The following is a 20,010-nucleotide window of genomic DNA, read 5'->3' as shown; positions in this document are numbered from 1 at the left end:
GCGATTAAAAATCAGCTAGGATTGGCAGGTGCACTACCCCAGCGTGACTTGGTATAACTATAGTACAGATAAAGATGGATTTGGGATTGTGATTGGCTGCTCCGTGGCACTCATTAGGAGGAAAAAACCTTTTAACAAACTGGCCAATGATAAGCTGTAGGAGAGAATGAGTTGTAAGCTGAAGCTGAGAGTTATTTTGCATGACTGCAACATTTTTAGAGTGACATCTACTACTTCAGTTTAAGTATGGCAGCTTGAGCGTTACAGTCTGATAGGTGACGGGAGTTAACTGTCAGTGACCCCCAACACATGTGCACACACACCAGTTCTCATGGTTCCATGAGGAGAAGTTGCTAAAAGCAAGTTTGGAGGACAGATACACACACACACACACACCCATTACCTCTCTGCTCCATAGTTTGGATTTTCATTGCAAGGTCAGCCATCTCTTTGTGGGATAAAAGGCAAGTACAAGTGGGAGACTTTGTTACAGTAACACAAGGTTCTAGTATGGGCATGTTTGGGTGCTGAGCTGCTAGCTCTCACGAACAGCCTCTTCCAGCCAGTAGCCACTATAAAGGACTGGAAGGAACAGTCAGCAAGCTAGGGAAGAAATACTGGATTCCTATACAAACAAGTCAGATTTCCTTTTTTAGTCATTCATGTTTAATGTCCAAAGATAATAAATAACATTTAAATATAGCACCAAGGAAACAGTCTTTAAGATGCACAGTTTTGGTTCTATAAACTGTTCCATTGCAGCTGTTTTTAAAATACAGAACACTTATGCACATAATTTATAGGCTAGAAAAATATAAATAGGTTGGGGAAGGGCATTAAATATAAATTATTATATTTAAAATACAAAAGATGAGCCCGATAATAATAATTAATATTACTAAAGCACTTAAATACATCACTGTTGTCCATTCCAACAGCTCCAAACAGGGCATATCTACAAAACTTTCTCACTGACCCTCTTGTCAATCCAAGAGTAAATCAAGCAAACCCTTTCCCTTTTTCCAGTCAGTAAAATTATACATGTATGTGTGTGTCTTATAAAGCACATCATCTGATGTGGAGTTTAGCTTGCTTTTGTTATAGAATCATAGAATCATAGAGTTGGAAGGGGCCTTGTAGGTCATCGAGTCCAACCCCCTGCTCACAGCAGGAAATCCACAGCTAGAGCATCTCCCGCAGATAGCTGTCCAGCCTCTGCTTGAAGACATCCAGCGAAGGGGATCCCACCACCTCCCTAGGCAGTCGGTTCCATTGCCGAACTGCCCTTACTGTCAAGAAGTTCCTTCTAATGTCCAATCTGAATCTACGCTCCTGCAACTTAAAACCATTAGACCTAGTCCTACCCTCTGGGGCAGCAGAGAACAAATCTGTACCCTCCTCTATGTGACAGCCCTTCAGGTACTTAAGGAGTGCAATCATGTCACCCCTCAGCCTTCTCTTCACCATACTGAACATGCCAAGTTCCTTCAACCTTTCCTCATAAGACTTGTTCTCCATACCGGCTATCATCCTCGTCGCCCTCTTCTGAACCCGCTCTAATTTGTCTATATCTTTCTTAAAATGAGGCGCCCAGAACTGAACGCAGTATTCCAGATGAGGCCTGACTAATGCAGAATATAGTGGGACTATTACTTCCCTCGACCTGGAAACTATAGCTCTGTTTATGCAGCCCAAAACTGCATTTGCCTTTTTTGCCGCAGCATCACACTGCTGGGTCATGTTCAACTTGCGATCCACTACAATTCCAAGGTCCTTCTCACACGCACTACTGGTAAGCCGGGTATTTCCCATCCTGTACCCATGCATTTTGTTTTTGTGGCCTAAATGCAGAATCCTGCATTTGTCTTTATTGAATTTCATTTTATTAATTTCAGCCCAATTTTCTAGTCTATCCAGGTCCCTTTGGATTTTATTCCTGTCTTCCATTGTGTTAGCTATCCCTCCCAGTTTCGTATCATCTGCAAACTTCATAAGGCTTCCCTCCACCCCGTCATCTAAGTCATTGATAAAAATGTTGAAGAGTATCAGCCCCAGGACAGAACCCTGTGGCACTCCACTCGAGACCTCCTTCCAGTCCGAAGCAGAGCCACCGATGACCACTCTTTGAGTACGGTTTTCCAATCAGTTGTGAATCCACCTGACAGTATTTCCATGTAGTCCGCATTTGACTTGTTTGCTAATCAAAAGGTCGTGGGGGAGTTTGTCAAACGCCTTGCTGAAATCTAGATAGATGACATCTACAGCATTTCTAAAGCCTAAAGTCTAAAGCCAGTTCTTTGCCATGGGAAAGAAAACCACATATCATTTGCAAGATACTAGTGAGAGATAACCTGGGTGATTGCACACTGGCAGTGATCTGATATTGATCTAATATTATGTCAGATATGGATGGTTCACACATGCATAAACGTCATTTGCCAATTGCACCCATTGTACAACATTATGGGTTTGAGAGGATACAAAAGCTCCATCCACGTCGCTTGTTTTGCAATGACTTTCCTTGACGCTACTGCCATGGAGTGTTGAGTATGCATGCGTGACCTCACAGTCCCATAGATAAAGCATTTCCAGCTCTGCTGTTCAGTATGCAAAATGCTCACAACTGCCATTGGCTATTGGATTCCTGTCTCTCCACCCAGTTTCAGAAAGTTCTGGGAGCTATCAAACAGAATAAGAAAGCAAGTGTGTTTCAGAGCAAGCTCCTCTTCCTACAGTTCTCTTATTTCAAATGCCTCTTGGTGCTCTACATTCTGGACTGGGAAACTCTGGGCCGGAAAAGTCATTTTTAGCAATCTAGGTCCCACAACTGGACCACTGAGAATAAGAAATGCACTACTTGAGAGGTAGCACTCGGTGGCCGCTTTAGCAGACCTCGCTCAGCGTTGTTGTTCTACAGCCACATCGTGGACTCTTCAAGCAGACTCCAAAGAATCCAGAGGATTAGCTTCGTCACTCCAGGCTGCTAAGGATGTCTCACCTCGAGGTCTTGTGTGCTTTGATGCGAGGCCCGAAATGGATGGTTCTGCTTTGTCCCAATCAGCGGCTCAGAAACTGCAGATTGATCTCCTTCTCCGGGACCAGCAGGGTGCGAGTCATGGGTCTCACAGTGTGACCTTCTTGTTCTGGCTTCACTTCAAAACGCATCAGGATCTGTAAGAAAAGGAAAGATGGGAGATGCCTTGTTAGCACCATTTAAGACAATGCTGGGGACAAAGCCTTTTCTTTTCTTTTTAAAGGAAGCCAGACATTTATTTGGGGGAGGAACAACATGTGGTACAGTGAAGATGTCAACTTGGTAGAGGGCCAAAGGGGCCAGGAGGGAAATAGACAAGATTCTCCTGGAGCTACCCAGAGATGCTTGGAGGAAGCCAAACAAGATCTGACTGTGCTGAACACATTCACTTTCTGTTGTGATTCACCCCCGGCCCCAGGAAGTCTCGGAAGGATTCCAGGCCCCCTAGATTTGGCTCCCATTAACCAGCCACCTGATTGTGCTGCTCCCTTTAAGAAAGACCAGGAAGAGAGCCAGGGCAAGCAATTCAGGATCAGCAAGTGGGACAGTGGAGTGACATACCATGGACAACTGTACATTCCGGTTCATAAAAGGGATTTGGCAAGAGGCAGCAGAAGGTGAATGTAACCTCTTGTCCCCGCCTTGGGGAAAACCAACCCACCGCATCTCAGAGGGGGGAAAAAGGTCACATTTCCTCTAAGCGAAACTTGGAGAAAGTTTCTCCAAACTCACCCTAGACAGGGCTAGATACACTTCAAGCTCTGCAATGCGGCGGCCTATGCAGCTGCGCTTGCCGAAGCCAAAGGGGATGGAGGCATATGGGTGATGTGCTTCGTCCTTGTGCAGCCATCGCTCCGGCTGGAATGACTCGGCATTGGAGAAGTATTTCTCATCGCGTGAGGTAGCGTAATGACAGAGGGTGATCAAGGTCTAAGAGAGTACAAGAAGGAAAGGCATCGTGAGAAAAGCAGCCCGGAAAACGGACTTCCGGGAAGGGTGACTTCGCTTGTGCCTGCTTTTGAGACGGGCTCCCGCCTCAAAAGAAGCTTATTCAGATATAAATCAGTCAGAACATTTTTTTTTTGACTGATGAAATTTCTCCCGGGCAGGGAGAAACGTAGAGATCAACCTCAAAAGCCTGTTTTTGTTGGGAGGACTGGATTTCATTAATTTATGAGAAAAGGTCCAGCCAGCAGTGCCGGACGGACTTCCGAACAAGCTCTATCTGATTAATGCGATACGTTTATCTTTTCTTCAAAGAGAAAACGGACTAACAGGTAAGCACCCTTCTTTCTATTATTTTTTTTACTTGGTTTAAATTGTTGCAGCAAAAAGAGATTTGTCAAATGAATCAGCTTTAAAGAACTTCTGGGTGAGCTATAACTCTTCTCTGTTATTCACGAAATTAACAGCTTATCTCTGTTTCTATTGCAAAAAGCTGTCCTGGAAGTGCATTCTAAAGATATAAACAGAAGAGGGATTTCTATTCCGAGGAACATTATATTGTCTGGGACTATTCTCTTTTTGGTCTATTTTATTTTGACGAATCTGCTTCTTCACGACGCCACTAACTGTTTTGATGCTGGGAACTAAATTTGTTTTGTATTCTTGAACATAGAGAGATAAGGCAGGCTGCTCTGTTTATACTGTGATGTCATCAAGCCTGGAATATTAACCCAATTGTTGCTGAAATAAGAAGTGGCTCTTCTTTATTTTTGTTTTGTTTTGTTTTCGTGGTTTTAAAAATGGCAATCAAGAAAGTGGCTGAGAATCTGGAAGTAATTATGTTTCAGAAAATAATGGATGAGATTGAGATAACGAAACAAACCCTGCGACAGGGCAGTAAGGAGCTGAAAATTGAACTGAGCAAAATGACGCAGGAGCTTAAAGAAATAGGGGATCCTGTGAGAGAGGAGAATGAGATCAGAGATGAGAAAAGAAAAAATAAAGGGAAGATACAAGCCCTGGAGATTGGAACAAATGTGGAATTGGAAAAAGATCTGGAGTTTATGGATATTAGAAATAAAATCTACTGTTTGGAATTTAACGTTATCTCTGAAGAAATTAATGAAGATATTAGAGATAAAGTTATCAATGGCTTGGATAATCTTCTGGACTGGAATGACGTGATGGAGCGATATCCAGATATAGAGAAAATCTATGGAATTAACTGCAGCCATGTGACAATGGAAAAACTCTCAAGAGATGAGCCAGTGCATTTTGTAAAAAAGAAGAACAGAGATATGACTTTACAACAATATTTCAGCAACTTATTCAGAATTGATGGCAAGAAAATATTTGGGATAGAGGAAATTCCCATCAGACTCTTATTATATGACTATGGCTATGACAGCAAGATTATTATGGAATACTGATAATGGAAGATTGGACACTGAAATTACTGGACTTAACAGGACTATTGAAGATGGAAGATGGAATTAATATGGATAATGGAATAAGGGCTATTGAAATTATTGGACCTAACAGATTTTGATGAGATGGATTAATCGATATGTTTATTTGGACTATGGTTATGACAATAAGATTATTATTATTATTAACGAGATGGATTAATCGACATGTTTATTAGGAGAAAAATTGATAGATATATTTCTTAAAGAATTGAAACCTCTCTTTGACTTTTTGTGGAAAGAATAAAGTAATGTTTATGAGATTTGATGATTAATTAAGATAACTACTGGAGGAAAGTGATTTTATAATATAATTTAAGAGACAGGATTGTTATATATTGTAGACCTATAACTGATTTGATCTGCGACAAATGGGAAGTCAACATTTTATTTTTTTGTTTAATCATTTTTGTTTTGTTTTGTTTTTTGTCTTTGAATGTTTTATGATTTTGTTTTGTATGTTATGAAAATTTGAATAAAAATTATTGTAAAAAAAAAAAAAAGGAAAAGCAGCCCGGAAAACCAGGTTCTGAGGACACATGTGAATAAACACAGCCCACTGGATACAATTGTGCCACAAGACCCATCCTGTAGAAGCATATCTTTGTAGCTTCATCATGTCAGGCCACTTCCTGGTCCTCCTTTAAGTGCTTCCTCGGTCCCCAATTGGTCAGCAAAGCCTTCAGTCAGGCAGCTTAGTCTCATTTTGCCTGCATATCCACTGCGTCTAGTCTTTCCCTTGCACTACTATTTCCTTCCTTCAAGGAACCTTTCCCAAATGCATCAGTCTGCTGAAGATGCCTGCGTGCCTGACACGTTATAAGAGGACGCTGAGATGCATTTTGTAAAAAAGGGCATGTGCCGTTCACTTGGGTTAATTCCCAGGCTTGCTTTTACGACCTCTCCGGTGCCCTGCACAAATTGAGTGTGTACCTAACCCTCCCAAGCAATGACCCCCTGACAAACACACACACTTCTTATCCAGCTATTGTTGATCTACTCTAGGAAGGAGTAGCAGCACTTCTATGATCCAACAATGCCTGGCATATTGTTGACCTAAAGCAGCAGTTGCACATCAAAAGCCATAGACATGTTGCATTGGATGGCACAGAAGATCATGCAATCCACCCTGCCAGGACCATCTGCTCACCACCAACCTATGCAGTCAAGACCGCAGTGTGCCAAAAGCAGAGAGAGTAGGTGCACCGCAGAGCCAAACTGCTGTAGATGACTTAAGCAAAGTAGCCAAGCTACACCTCCTCTGCCTGTTTCCTTTAGGAGCACAGGCAGCTGCCTTATACTAAGTCGTCCCATTGGATCCTTTTAGCTCAGTCGTATCTGCACTGACTGGCAGTGACTCTGCAGGGTTTCAGATAGGAGCTTTTGCCAGCTCTACTTGGATGTGTGAGGGACTGAACCTGGATTTTCTGCATACAAAGCATGTGCCCTACCACTGAGCTATAATAATCCTTCAGGAGCCATCCATACCACTGAACTGGTGTTGTCCATCCAGAGAAAGACAGATATCACTCTGTTCTTGATTAACTGGCTGCACTCAGATGTGCCTAATGGTTGGTGGCCTGTCCAGATGAGGCAACCCTCCCCTTCTACCTGTACACCTCTACCCCCTTCCCCCATTTGCATCCGATTTTGTGCCACACTCACTTTTTTGGGGATGAGATAGTCTCCCACTTGGATGTCCCTGTCCGAGATGACACGGGCATTGCCAGGAATCACTGGATATAACCTGCAGGGAGAAACAGAATAGCCACATTGAATCTAAAGGAATTGATTCCCCCTCCTAGTTGCAAAGTTTGCTCAGCTCCCTAAGCTTGGTATCTGGATGCAATGCGCATGGATTCAAATTAACCATCTGGCTAAGGGATCACGTTGTTACAGCGGTTGAGAGCCAAAGGATGCATTCGGTTTTCCTATTTAGGCATACATAATTTGAAAAGGAAAGCAGAAAAGTTTGGCTTTGAGGATCACCAGGAATAACGTTAGTGGCCAAAGCACTGGACATTTTGCTCCATGTTCCCAGAAGCTGCTGAAGGCGCCATCCTTGATAGGCCCTCACCTGAATGTCAGCTTTAATGCAACTTTAAAAGGATTGATGTCTAGACAGGCCTTCCCCAAACTTGTGCCCTCCAGATGTTGCCAGGAGTACAACTTCCAACCATTCCAGCCAGCATGACCAATGGTCAAGGATGATGGGAGTTGTAGTCCAGCAACATCTGGAGGGCACTAGGTTAGGGAAGGCTGGTCTGGACTAGGCACTAGAGAGTATCATACCAGTGCCACCTTCACTCCCAGATGTCTCAATTAGCATGATTAGTGAGATTGCCATGAAAACTTACATGCATCCGAATTTCAAAGAAATGTGAGAAATCCTTGAGGTCCCCCCATGAAACCAACTAGCAGTATGTTCAAGACAAAGAAGTACTTTGTCACACAAAGCATCAAGAACTTATGGGATTCACCACCGCAATTATGTGGCAATAGCATGAGTTTAGATAAATAAGACCAGTGTTCTTCAACCTTGAGTTCCCAGATGTTGCTAGACTACAAATCCCACCATCTCTGACCCTTGGTTAAGCTGGTTGGGGATGATGAGAGTTGTAGGCCAACAATGTCTGGGAAGCCAAGGTTGAAGAACACTGAATTAGACAAATATCTTCCATTAATTAAAGTTTAACAACAGCACTTAGCCAGGATAGGGGGGAAAAAAGGAACCTCCATATGCAGAGGCAGTCTCTCTCTCTCTTCAAAATACTGTGGGCAGGCAACAGAAGGCTGTTCTTAAGACAGAGCCCTTATGATCATCACTGATACAAACTAACTGATGAGGCTAACATGCTGCTACTTGCCTTTTGCCTGTGAAGTGAGCCTAGTAGTCCTCTGAGCATGTACAGACCTGATCATGTTTTATGCTTGCCCCAGCAACATCAATGAGGGACACCCCCATGGATTCCCCCCTCCCATCTATTCCCAAAACAGTGCTCACCTCAGTGCCTCCTTCACCACCGCCTTCAGCAGGGGCATCTGAGCTACTTCAGCTGCTGTTGGGATGGGGTTGTCCTTCATCACTCCAGCAATTTCCTTGTGAAGGGCTGTTTGCACCTCTGGGTGACGGGACAGTTCATATAGGCTCCAGGACAAGGTGCTTGAGATCTGCAGGGATAGAGACAGGGCTAGATTAACACTGGGCTATAGGGAGTAGGGCTTCAGTCAGACTGGGTTTTTTTACTGTAAAGTAGCGGATTGTGCCGTTGCAGACAGAATACAAGTAATTCCTCTCCTGCATGGCAGAAGAGTAAATATTAACAGTGCCATCCTATACATGTCTACTCAGAAGTAAGGTCCTATTGAATTCAACAGGGCTTACTCCTGGGTAAGTGGGTACAGAAGTCTTGTTCTGCCAATCAGATTACACAGAACAGCCAAGCGTATTGTACTCCAATTGCATCTTAGCAATTAGGAGAAAGGGAGTGTATCTGCCATTCAGTCCAGTATTTAAATGCTAAAAAAGAAGAAGAGAGGCGGTGCAGGATCTTGTGCCCCAGGATCAGAAAGGTACTTTGTACTTGCACAGAAACACTCATTAAAAAACAAAAAAAAAAGACACAGCTATTTCAAATTCTAGGGCTAAGCTTTGGCAGAGAAAATAAGCTCTAGGCTCAAATTAAGCCCCCACTTAATAGCTGTCCAGTTGCCCTCCTGCAAGGGTGGCCAGGGATGAGAAGGAGGCAAAGGCCAGAGAGGAACCCCTAGGAAAGAGGTCAGGATATGGACATCCATGACTTGACACAGATAACCAGAAAAGGTTATCAGAAGCCACAGCCCTGTCTACACCACCCATAGGAAAGCGTTGCAGGACCCCCACCCCAACCCCGACTGCAGTCTGCAGGTATTTTTCTGTCTCAGAAACCAACTTCAGCCTGTGTCCAATCGCACAAGGCTTCCACTAGCAGAAAAAGAAGTCTTGCTCATTGTATACCCTGTGCCAGCTAATGATTTTAAGCAAGCTGTTATAGCCTTAAGTTAATCAATATATATTCAACATGTATTTGTTAGCAAAGCCTGGAGGCTTGTATTCCCCTTTCAGGCCCCAGCATCTTTGGGTATGTCAGATCACCTCATAGCCACCTGCAGTTTAATCTAGGTGTAGGGAATGTACCTTGTTAGTTAGAGAAATATCAAAGGAGTTTAATTAGGCATATGTTTAAGTATATGTTTATCAGTAGGCAGCTTATAGTTGGCTTGCCTAGTATGGTGTTGGAAAGCACCTTGTTAGACTTCAGAGAGTCCTGATAGGCATAGATTCAATGGATGGGTCGAAGGACGGTCAATGACACGAGTCAAGTAACGGTCAAAGAGAACTTTGCTTGTTAGTAAAGATGAAGATAAAGATGGTAGCCATATAGTTTGCCAAAAGAAGATGTCAAGGTGCTCCAAGAAAGATATTATAGTTTTTTAGCAATTAGTCTGCTTTGAAGGTGTTCTGTGAAAAGGTCAGAACTGCCAATTATATGCAACATATGTTACTTCAAAGTGTATACTCTCATCAATCATATATGTAACTGCATGTGTATGCCAATGAGATATGCCAAGATTTATGCTATATAAACCTGATCTGTGCCCGGTATGGGTGTTCAGTCTCTGACGTCCGCTACTGCAGAGCGGTGGGACTGATCCACTTTTATTGGGAATACTTGGCTGAATGCTGTAAGTTACTCAATAAATTTTAACTCTTTATAAGCAAACCTCTTGTCTGCATTTCATCTCTGGTAATCCAAAACAACCCTGAAGGTATACACTCATGTAAGCAGCACTTAGCCCCAGCGTATTCCAAAGGGCTTACCGTGTCCACACCAGCCAGCAGAAGCTCAGTCACATTTCCATAGATGGATTTCATGGACAGTTTCTCCTGCGCCAGGTAGTAAGTCAGGTATTTTCCTTCCACCTTCTCCCCTTGCGAGACTTTTTCTGAAACTTCAGCCATCCGCTTGTCAATGTGTCCTTTGGCTGGAAAGGAATCAACAAGTGATGAGTGCTACTTCTACAGGGAGAGTCATCAAGCACCACCTTTAGTCACCCATCACAGACATGTCAGCCTGGGCCAACGGCTTTTTACTTAAATCCAATTTCTCCTGCTTGCAGAAGGCAGCTGGAGCATATGTAGCAGACATTTCTTCATTTCAGAGACTTATATACTGTCCTTCAGTCAAATTTTTAGGGCATCGTTATCTAGACAAGGGTGTGCTATTTGGAACAGTTGCTGCATGACTTATTTGTGTCCTAACAGCAAGGAGGCTAAATAACTGAATAGGCATGGTCAAACCACAAACAAAGCCATCAACATTCTGAATATCTCAGCTTTTGAAAAAAAGAAAGAATTGAAAGTTTCTAGACCACATGAAGACAGCTTTTTTAAAATTGGCACTTATCTCATAATGGCTTAAGAGGTGATCTGGATGATGTATTTGGTGTGTGTGGGATTGCTAGTAGCTTCAGCACTGTGGCATTTCTAGCAAAAGGTTATTAATTTAAACTGGAGTCTATCAATATCTAGAAAGCCTTGTAAAAACATTATTTTTATGAAGGCCTTCTCTGCCATATAACTAGTAGCAAATGTTGCTGATGGTTTTCTTGGTCTCACTATTAAAACCTATGTTGATTAATTATTTTTTGTTTCCAGTATTGAAAGGTTGTATTGGTTGTAAACCACTCTTCAGAGACATATGGGATCAAGCAGAGGATACATTTAATACTGTAATGAGAAAAAAAAGGTGCCAGTTCTTGGGGGAGGGAGAAATAACCCAAACATACACACACAATTGCAGAGAGAATGAAATGCAACAATTAAATATTGTGATGTCATATGTGCTTAGTGAGCAAAAAAGATTCTGAAAGACGCTACAACAGCTTTTTTCCAAATAAACCAGGTAGCCCATTGTCCACACGGCACTGACAAGCTCAGGCAGCAACACTCACCGAATTCAAACATATAGTCCCAGGATTCACAGAACTTCTGCCATGGCTTAGGAAAGATTTGGTGCAAGAACTTGGGCATCGCCATAGTGAACAGAGTCATGATGAACATGGTATTGATGGAGCGAATGAAATTCTCCGTTTCCTCTGGGACTTTGGGCTCCAAGCAACCGATGCGGGATTCAAAGAGGACCGAAGAGATGCCTAGAACAACCAAGTCAAAAAGAGAACAAATCCGGGTCAGTTAAGTCACAAGAGCAGATGCTATCTGTCCTGGCTCCTTTTTGTCCTTTGCCCAACCATGTGGATATGACTTTCAGGGGGAAAGTGAGCAACAACTTACTCTAATGAGCATCTGATTCAGCAGATGGGGAACCTGGGGCCCTCCCGATGTTGCTGGGCTCCAGCTCCCATCAGCCCCAGCCATTATGGTCAATAGCCAGGAATGATAGGAGCTGTAGTCCAGCAACATCTAGAGGGCCACAGGTTCCCCAACTCTGTGCTACAGTGCTAAGGTTGACTACTTAGGTTGGTTCATATGGCTGTAAAAAAATTGGATTTGAGCATGATGAACAAGTTGTTCAGACATGCCAAATTACAGTTTGCTGTGCCCTGAAAAAACTTAAGCAATTTGGGTCAAACCGGGATATGGAGCATTCACACAGAATAGTTCAATATATCCAAAATAAAGACAACAAATGAAAGGTGGGAAAAACTCTTTTAACATATCAGTGCCAGAACAGCTAAACCCTATTAATGTGTAGATGGCACAGCTCTCCAATCAATAAAAAAAATCTCAGAGTTCTATGCCAAGAAGATCCAGATTTTGCAACTGATGTAAATTAAGCAAAGGCATTTTTTATTGCATAACTGCTTTCACTAGACCAGAGGAAGAACAAAGAACTGTGCAAGGCACTGTAGTCTCAACCCTGTTACACAAAACCTCACGCTTTGGCTTCTGAGATTTCAACAGAAATTGCCCATCTGCTTCCAGGTCCATCTTTACAGCTATAAGGGCTAGAAACTTGTTCCAGTTTATGTCAAGAGAGTAGTTTGGAAGTAGGAAGAAAAGGAGAGTCACTAAGGAATTGTGTGAATTGGCAACATGGCTTTGCAGGAGCAGAGTGGAAGGAGGCACTGCAGGGGATGGGAGATTACTTAATCTCACTGAATCATCACCTTATTTAAAACAAGATTTCTAGACAAATCTAACCCAGCCCCACCTCAAAATGACCATGTTAGCTGCAGCAGCAAGAACAGAGATCTATCCCAGCTTTCTGCATCGTTAACCAATACACCTCTGAGACGAATGGTTTACTGGGTAGCATATAAATACTGTAAATAAATAAAAATGCATACCTTCTAATCCAAACTTGTAGAACTCATCAGCCACATTCTTCACCACATGCTGATTGTGGGAACTCTGCTGGTGCTCCAGCCGATGGATGAGATCGCTAACCACATCATTAAGCATGCTGGTGTAGGCCTCCACCTCTTTGGGCTTTAACATATGCTTTCCTAGGATGCTGCGGATTTTCTGCCACTCCTCGCCTTCCCTGAGCAGAAGAGAGAGGTCTCCATTAGCTTCCTGGGCAAGACACATGCCCACACCCATGCATGGGGACAGCTAGGTGCTTCACAGTATAGGGGCATGCCTCAGCCCAAGTCATCACCTTTGGGATCTGTGCCATTGCCCTGTGCAGGGCAGGATAAGTCCTGCTATAATTCACAGGCAAATCTTAAAGAGCAACCAGGATGGCTTGAGCTGTGCTTAGAAAGAGTGCCTGTAGGAAATCTGCCACTTGATTTGCTCCTCCTCTTCTTCTTACTCACATCCTGTGCCTGTGCAGCAGAAGCACCAGCCTAGCTGATGAGAAAATTCCCAGCAAGTAAGCCCTGAGTCATAAAGTTGCTTAATGCCTTGAAAGAATTTCTGCCTCCCAGCTGATACTTTTGCACGAGCCCAGGAAAGAGCCTGCAGTTCCTGCGTGACGCCATTTCCGGGAAATGGACTGTGAGAGGGAGGAACAGGAAACTTCAGCAAGCAGACTTGCCGAAACTAGGGTGGAAGGTAAGTGTGTGCGTGTTGGGGTAGAGGGGATCCCTTCTTCCCATTCACCCCAGTGAGGCTCTCTAGTAGGAGAAGCAAGCTCAGAAAGTGAGAGAGAGGCATAAAGCCTAAGCAAAACATTCACGGAAGGGACTTCTATAAAACTTTAAAGACAGGAACTGGCCTAGGATTGCTGCTCAGAACAACCTGCAAACTTTGCAGCTCTTTCCTTGGGAGGTGGTATTTTGGAGGGTGATTCTTCAAGATCTTTCCCCATCACAGCTCAGTAGTGATAATGAAGCACCAAAACTCTGGTCTGTTTGTCCATCTGTCTGCCTCCTGAGCCCAGGCTCTTTACCACAGTGGTGGACAACTATTGTGGCAAGCACACCACATGCCCAGACTATGATACAGTGCCACTCTATCCTGTCAGATACTCTTAGGTCCTATTTGCCAGCTCCTTTGGCCTCTCCCCCACAGGAGACCTGGCTATCCCAAATAGGACTCTCAGCCTGTACGTCACAGTCGGGCCTGAAGCCTTTGATGCTCCAGTTCAGGTCTACCACAGGTCTCTCCTGCAGGTTACCCACCTCCATGTTGTAAAGCACAGCTGTGAAAGCTCTGGCCCTCCAGATGCTGCTGCACTCCAGCTCCCATCATCCCTGACCATTGCCCATGCTGGCTGGGGCTGATGGGAGTTGTAGTCCCAACAATGTCTGGAGTCCTTACCCCTGTTGTACAGGAATCAGGTGGTTTGCTACTTCATTCTTCAAGGGGGAGTGCCAAATATAGCAAGGGAAGGGCAGGAAACAGACACAACCTGCAATGCTCTTTAAGTCAAGCTGCTTACACATTGTGTGTAGGTGGTAGATTATGTAAGTGCCTACCATCTCTGGGGACTTGCATAAATTTTCATGTCACAGGAACTGAAAATAATGTCATTCCACACGCTTCTCTATGTTCTGACATCCACCCAGCAGCTTGCCAGGGCCCGCCTGCCAACTTTAAGGGAAACAGCTGGCTCTTGGGATATCTCCCAAAATGGACTCCGTCTGTATCACATGATCCTATCTGACTTAGATAATCTTTCAAGATAGCAGAGTGAGCGAGCTTGGAAAAATGATTCCTTGGGCCATAGTAGGATATAAAAAAGATTCTGGATTGGCAGATCTTTTGATGGAACCCTCTCTCCTGCAACATCAGCCCCCATCAGCCTCCATGTGTGGAGAAAGGCAAAAAAGAACAGCAAGTACTCACGCAGTAAGGAGCCCGTATGCGTGGCCACGGCACACCCTATAATCCTTCCAGGAGGAGAGGTCGGAGCGGATGGGGTGTTTGCCTTCCTGCCTTAACACCTGCTCAATCAGGCTGGGATCTGCGACGTAGACTGTGAGGATGGGCCCAAAGCTGGCCTTCCACACTGGGCCATACTTGGCTTTGCCTTCAGTCTAGGACAGAAGTGGGAAAACAACTTATTAGATGCTACAGAATGTCAGAGATGGTTTCATACTAGGAGGAGGAGGGGTATAGTCCCTTCCCTGCTTATCATCGCTTATAATCTCACTTGCTGGATTCCTTCTAATCTACGAGTAACGGAAGGCATTTCTAAATAAGAAAGGAGATTGCGAGCAAGGTTACTAATCCCCCCCGCCATGGTTCTTCTGCTGAACTGTATCAGAGGCTGTGTACACACACTAACCCAAAGGCAGCCCAAAAATGTAGATTTTTAAAATCCAGAATTGTTCATGCTCATCCTCAACGCTTTCAGCCTAGATTGATCCTACATCCTGCTATCTACAAAGGTGAATGTGGTTACTTGATACACATTTGAAAACCCTCCCCTTGATTATCCATGCCCTTTCTTCCCTGCACATGCCCCAGGGGAACGCAGAAGGAAGTGGTTGCAACTTGGTACACACCCACCCACAACATCATTGGGCAGGTGTGAATATACCCACCACCACCATTGCTGGGACTGCCTACATCCGTTTTCAAATGGACACACTGGGGGGAACTGCAGAATCAATCTGCAATGAGCTTTTATTTTTCGGAGTGAAACCAATTTCTCAAGAAGCACTTTTCAGGGGCAAAAAATGTGTGATAGATCTAGACTGTGTGTGGTTTACATAGAAAAAAGCAAGTACTTAGTGTCCATCGATTCTAGAGCCCCAGTCTCTTAAAGCAGCTGCATCCTCCTTAAACCACTAGGATAGCTTTGGGGCATCACAAGCTATACTATGTACTAAATCAGTCTCTTTTACATAAAGGTTCAACATACATTACTCGCATGCTGAAGTCAGGCTTAATGAGTGAACCATTACTTTCATGAAGCTTGCATGGGGTTTCTTTCAGACAGAAGCTGTCATCTTACTCACAATTCAAACAATTACACCTGATATAGCCCAAAGGGGGATTTCTAATTTTTTTTATTTTTGCTGAGTTATGTTTCAGCAACAAAACAAAAACATTCCATTAATTTATGTAGTACTTTCACATGCAAATGGCGCCTAATGAGCTGGTTCAGAGCTTGGAAAAGTTACTTTTTTGAACTACAACTCCCATCAGCCCCAGCCAGCATGGCCACCGGATTGGGCTGATGGGAGTTGTAGTTCAAAAAAGTAACTTTTCCAAGCTCATGCCCCTCTTCGCAACAGAACACAATCTAGTTGAAGCTCAGCAGTTTAAAGTCCTATTAATATAAATGGGAGAAACTTACAGAGCAATCACATACATGTCTATTGTAAAGTAAGTCCCGCTGAGTTCAATGGGGCTTACCCCTAGCTAAGAAAATATAGGATTGCAATCTTAAGCACATGCTTTAATTGTAATTGATGGGATTTGTGTGCATAAAACTTCACCTTTACTTGGAATCAAGTAAGATGGGACTTACTTCTGAGTAAACATGCATAGGCTCAGGCTGTGCAAGTGGGCTGGATCATGTCCAAAGCCATTGTCAAGTTTTACGGACTGAGAACTATGACTGAGAAATGTCTTGGCTAACAAAGGCCATTCATCACACCCAAGATGGGCAGGATTTGTATTCTGGTTCCTTTCTAATTCTGCATCTGTGGAACCACACTGGTTTTTTAGTTGTTAGATAGGGGAGGATCAGTACTTCCTATATTTTAGAATATACTCTGGTTCTATATAGCACATTCAAACATATTTGCACCAGTATTCTCTGGTGTTTTACAGTGACCAAAATATGATCTTCAGAGACAGAAGGAAACAATTCAGTAACGGCCCTGTAAGATGTTTCATTCTAAATCCTGCTAGTCACATAAGTCAAATTGAAAAAACACAAAAACCTTAAGTTGGCACCATTAAATATTAACCCCTAGGATCAAGAATTTTGATGAGTGATCAAAAGTCCATTATGATAGTATCCATTTATGTGATATTTTATTTAATAATAAAATAGAGTTCAAAGGCCAGAGTATTAGACTAGGACCAAGAAGACGGATTCAAATTATGGTCTGGCTATACATTTACTAGAATAGATGGTGTGAAGCTGAAGCCTGTGACAGGTTTGTTCAAAAGAAAATCCAACTATGCTCAGTGGTGTATGCTGATTCCCACACAAACATGTCTAAGATTGCAGAGTCTAGGACTGCATGTCCATAGGATTGCAAGTTACTCTCTCCCAGCCTCAGTTCTCCCCAAGGGCTTTTGCAAGAATGAATAAGGACTATACATTACTTTTCATGTTGAATGTGCTATATAAAACTATTAATAAAGGCAGAGAGAAGGAGAACACAAATATTGGAAGGCAAGCAAGTTTTGGAAGTGCAAGGCGCTGACATTTCCACCAGATAAGTGAACTGGTCAATTAGGTGCATCTTCAACTTCAAGCAGTGCTCTAACTTTTAGGACATGCCTGAGCAAATTGCTTAAACTTAAAGTTTAAGCAATTTGTTTCCCACTGTGACTACCATTAATATTATTTATTACTTTTTTTAAAAAAAATTACATTTTTGTTAAGATAACTAAATTGCACACCACTTGTCATGCTTTTTCAACACAAGCTGTTGAAGGAAGCATTGTAGGTTAAACTGCCCCCATTTATACACGTCCCCTCAGAAGTGTGGACTTTAAAAACAGACAAACAGTATTTAACTGGAAGTTTACACTGCAAAGCAAAAAAACACACACGCTAGAGTTGTGCCAACCTGTGCTACTGGTAAGCTTCCACGGGCTGCATGGACAAGGGATACAGCGCTTAGTCTACATTATTTCAATAGCTTTTTACAAGCCTGGTTGGAGATATGTGGTGTACATCACAAATGTTAACGACACCTGAGGGAGGATCCTTGTTCCTCATATTATACTCCTAGCCGGGCACATGTTTAAATTGCATACACAGAGTAAATCAAAGTATGTTACCATACAGAATGGCTCTGGGAAACTTTTTTATGTCTGCAGTTCCTGATTCTAATCTTATCACTTTTGGAAAGAAATGTTCGACCACCGAACTCTCCTAGAGGATCTCTCTCTCTCTCTCTCTTTAAGCAGTCAGGATTTTAAACCAATTATGTATTGTTTCTTTATGGGAATGTCCTGGTATCTTCTAAGGAATTGACCTTAACTTTGATGTACCTGATTACCTCTCCACATTCAGGCACACAAACGTTTTGGTGTGGCAGAGGCAATAAGGAAAAGGGAAATTAGAAAAGGGAAATTGGGTACCATACCATCCAGTGAGTAAAAAGTGTTATGATTCACAGGGTAATCATTGGGCATGGAATGTCATTGGGCATAGATAGCAGAGAACCATGAAGAGAGCTCTGCTTGTACAAGAGGACTTCCCTGCCTCCTCCTTCCCCACTGCTGCCTCTTTTTGAATCCTCTTTCATCCTCTGGCAAGTCAACAGACCCTCTGGGTCAGCAGCATGAAGTTCTGCAGAAGAGGTCAGGAGAGGAATGCGAATTCCTCTTGCAAAAGAAGCTTTCTGGATGCTGCACTGTCCATCACTTCTGGGCCTCATCTCATTCATCTCTAAGAGATGAAGAATATTCACCTCAGGAAAGGTGTTGTGTGTTGTTGTTTTTAATTGAACCAGAGCTAGCATACAAGGTTTTTCAGTTCCATAGAACTGTACCAGAGGAAGAGTTTTGTGAAACTCAAAAGCTTACAGAAGCCTAGATTCAAGGTACACTTAAAACGAAAGAAAAAGAAAAACCCTACTCCCACCCTTTCAGACCAAAACAGAGTCAATCGCTAAATTTAAACCGATGTGAATTAGACAAGCCTTAAACCACCAAGAGACAGAACTGTTGTGATTTTTTTAAAGATTCCTTTCCTATCCTAAACATTATATTAGCCCTTGTAAATCAGATAGTTACAGGGAGCGGGGAGGAGAGAGGATTGTCTAGAGTGCACCCTTCTTAACCTTTACGTTAAGAAAAACTTACCTGGAGTTCATGTAATCTTGATAGCCCCTTTTTACAGAACAGATCCGTGAAGAAGCTCAGCGCGTTGGGCCCTGGCATGTCCTCCAGGGTCTTGTGGGTTTTAATAACCCTCGCCTGAGATTTGAGGGCAGATTCAGCCCAAATCTCAGGAAAGCATTTTGCGACCAAGGATGCCCTGCTGGCCATCTTGAGCATCTGAGGCATCTTGGCTCTCGAAAGTCCAAATACTTCGACAGCTGAATGAGGATCGCGAAGTTCTGTTGGAGCAGCATCTTTGACCGCCTTTTATTTTTGGAAAACGCATGGGAGCAGGTAGGCCACGCCCCACTCCATGGCTCATTCATGGTCCTCCGCCCACTTTTATGCCCATTCTGTTAGGCAAATACAGTTGCCCAGTTTGTCCAATCAGAGCGCATGGGAGTGCCCCTTCGTCTCGTGCAGTTTTGCAGGACCCGAGCAAGCGCGCGGCAACTGGAGGGGGCGCGTCTGAGCTAGTTGTTGCAGAATAAATGGTTTGGTTTCCGTTCTCCCGAGCTGAATGGACTGCTTTTAATCATACAGGTTTTCAGTATTCCTGGAACCCTTGTTCGAGAGAAAAGAGGAACCACACTGAGCGCTTGCTCATAAATTCTACCGCATCAGATGCACAAAATCGCAACCATCCACTCACTCCGGATTAATTTAATCCAGATAGCGAGTAATCCCGTTTCCCACGTCATACGGAGCAGAAACGTCAGCCATAAACGCGCACTGAACAACTGTGGGAATATCCAGAAAATGTTTGCTGCTCTTTAAACACTGCAATTTGAGAGTGCAAAACCCAGGTTTTGTAAAGGTGCAATCCGATGCACGCCCCTACCCTTGTTTGGTAGTAAACCCCTTTGAAATCCGCAAAAAACGTGCAAAGGATCAGGCTGCCTTGGGGTTCAAATTAAGTTAAGAGAGCCACTGAGCAAGAGAAATATCTATTGAAGTCAAAAATTACTTAACAATGATAATGACCAAGTGGAAAGTCCTGATAATAAATTGGTAATAAATAATAAAATGCTGTATTAACAATAGCAGTGAATCATGATATAATTCTTTACAGCGTTTGAATCCCGCCTTTCAGT

General features: G+C 43.2%; 1 protein-coding gene across 1 annotated transcript; it reads right to left on the bottom strand.

The window, feature by feature from the left end:
* Window positions 1-1,664: 1,664 nt before the first annotated feature.
* LOC133382064 (25-hydroxyvitamin D-1 alpha hydroxylase, mitochondrial) lies at window positions 1,665-19,170 on the bottom strand. The gene is given in 10 exon segments (XM_061621720.1): window positions 1,665-3,171; window positions 3,767-3,964; window positions 7,111-7,192; window positions 8,450-8,616; window positions 10,307-10,470; window positions 11,440-11,640; window positions 12,796-12,992; window positions 14,744-14,934; window positions 18,899-19,131; window positions 19,134-19,170. Coding segments are annotated over 10 exon segments (1,584 nt in total). The 3' UTR covers window positions 1,665-3,057.
* Between the last annotated feature and the right edge of the window lie 840 nt (window positions 19,171-20,010).

This window comes from Rhineura floridana, chromosome 3 (assembly GCF_030035675.1).
Source record: "Rhineura floridana isolate rRhiFlo1 chromosome 3, rRhiFlo1.hap2, whole genome shotgun sequence".
NCBI lineage: Eukaryota > Metazoa > Chordata > Lepidosauria > Squamata > Rhineuridae > Rhineura > Rhineura floridana.
This window is presented reverse-complemented; position numbering and strand designations above follow the sequence as displayed.